Genomic DNA, 1804 nt, shown 5'->3' with positions numbered 1-1804 from the left:
GCTCCGCCCCCCTCGCTACTTCCAGGTGATCCAATCAGAAAGAGCTTCACGGTTCACCAGGTTTATTTACTTTCTTACAGCTGCTTCTGCTAATTTTAAAACACCTGAGCCACGAGCAACAATGTTCTGGCTGCAAGAGTGAACACAAGAGTCTTCATGCGCTCCCAGCATCTGAAGAACTAAACATCCAGCGGTAATTGATGCTAATGACCCCACAACAACAAGAAAGCCCTTAGTGTTAGCGTGCTGTGTGGCTAACATTAGCTCTGATGCTCACGGGTCGGAGCTCTGTGGAAACTGCGACACTGAGGAACGTTCAGAGATGAAGGAAACTTTATTTTGAAACCAGTGAACAAGGACTGGGTGGGTTTCCGTGTTTTCATGTCACCTGTTGAGCTTCAGCTGTTAGCTTCTCTCCTGCTCTCACATAAACTGCATTTTAACGCAGCCGAATTCACTATTAACCTCTTCTCGTTTGTACATTTTCTGTTTCTGTTGTCGGACAACAGAATTAAGATGAAAAAGTGACTTAAACGCAGCACGTTAAGACATCACGCTAACCTGCTGACGCTTCAAAATGCTGGTTTTAGAGCCACAACGTCGTCCGACAAACTCGCCGACATCTGCGCTGGTGATTCTGTGATATTTCCACGTCAAATGGTCACTCAGAGGTAAACTTGGAGGACACAGGAAGTCCTGCCACAGATGCAGAGAGTGTCTTCGTCCTGAAAGGGGCGGGGCCAGCAGCGTTTAAAGCTAACGATCAGGAGCAAAATTAGGAGTTATGCGGTCATGGTGAAATGAAGTGTGTGATGTCATGAGATGAATAATTGAACTCTGCAGACATGTGTCATTAATTTGCTGATAAAGTGGGACAGTGTTGCACCTTTAGATAATAAGTAAAAAACAACAAATAGCGTTGGTTTCTGACATAAAGAACTTGTCTGTGTTTCCTGTGTGTCCTCAGCTGTCGAAGCAGGAGAAGCAGCAGCAGAGGAAGGAGAAGACTCGCTCCAAGGGTCCGTCGGAGTCGGGCAGGGATAAGGGCGCCCTGCGATCCCGCCAGGACCACAACGCCAGCAGCGGGGCGGAGGGCGACGTGTCCTCAGAGAGGGAGCCTTAAGTCGGCAGGGTGAGATGAAGACACGTGCAGGCAGTTGCACCTACTGTGTCTCTGATGTGCTCTCAAAGGTTGTGATTAGACATCTTGATCGTGTTTATAAATTTGTTTTGTAAAGAGATTCACTGTGTTTGTTGCTTTTTAGCGTCGAGGCAAAACAAAAATACAGAAAATGCTCAATAGTTCTGCTTCTTAATCACACTTTTGTTGAATATTTTCTTCGTTAATGGCTGTTTTTATTGTTTTATTTGACCAATTATGGGCAGGAAATGCCGGTATAACTTCATGACACCTGCAGATTTGTCCACCTGTTTGTGTGAAGTTGTGATTGTCCTTCTGCTGCTGCTGAGGTCCGAGCAAACTAGACATCCGGCGTAAAAATGGACTTTCCCCCTTGTTGTAGCAGCTTTTCCCGACTGTGTTTAGAGTCAGTCGAGGTGTTTGCAGGTGATTATATCAGAGAGCCAGGATTCCTAATGCAGTTAGCAAAATATACGTTCCAGACGGCTGGTTTCTGTGTTTGCTTTTAGTCAGTTTGAGCAAAGCTGCAGGGGGTTCGTGCTTTTTGCTCCGATTTATGCCCCGAATCTCTAAAACAGCTCCATAGAAACACAACAGAGATCTAATTAGGAAATAGTCCTTCATAGAGCCCATATTAGGCTCATTTAATTTAATGTTTGGGGT

General features: G+C 45.5%; 1 protein-coding gene across 3 annotated transcripts in view; it reads left to right on the top strand.

Moving 5' to 3' along the window:
• Nucleotides 1–1804, top strand: part of dtd1 (D-aminoacyl-tRNA deacylase 1) — a 25637-nt gene that overhangs the window by 17236 nt on the left and 6597 nt on the right. For all 3 annotated transcript variants that reach the window (XR_520077.1, XR_520078.1, XM_008278996.1), the window contains exon 5: nucleotides 968–1132. Coding sequence is in view for 1 of the 3 variants with exons in the window: in XM_008278996.1 (XP_008277218.1) it covers nucleotides 968–1123 (156 nt within the window). In the remaining 2 variants the exon portion in view is untranslated. The remainder of the gene's footprint in view (nucleotides 1–967; nucleotides 1133–1804) is intronic.

Source organism: Stegastes partitus, unplaced genomic scaffold, assembly GCF_000690725.1.
Source record: "Stegastes partitus isolate 25-593 unplaced genomic scaffold, Stegastes_partitus-1.0.2 Scaffold141, whole genome shotgun sequence".
Classification (NCBI taxonomy): Eukaryota; Metazoa; Chordata; class Actinopteri; family Pomacentridae; genus Stegastes; species Stegastes partitus.
The sequence above is the reverse complement of the archived record's forward strand: the minus strand, read 5'-3'. Positions and strand labels throughout refer to the sequence as shown.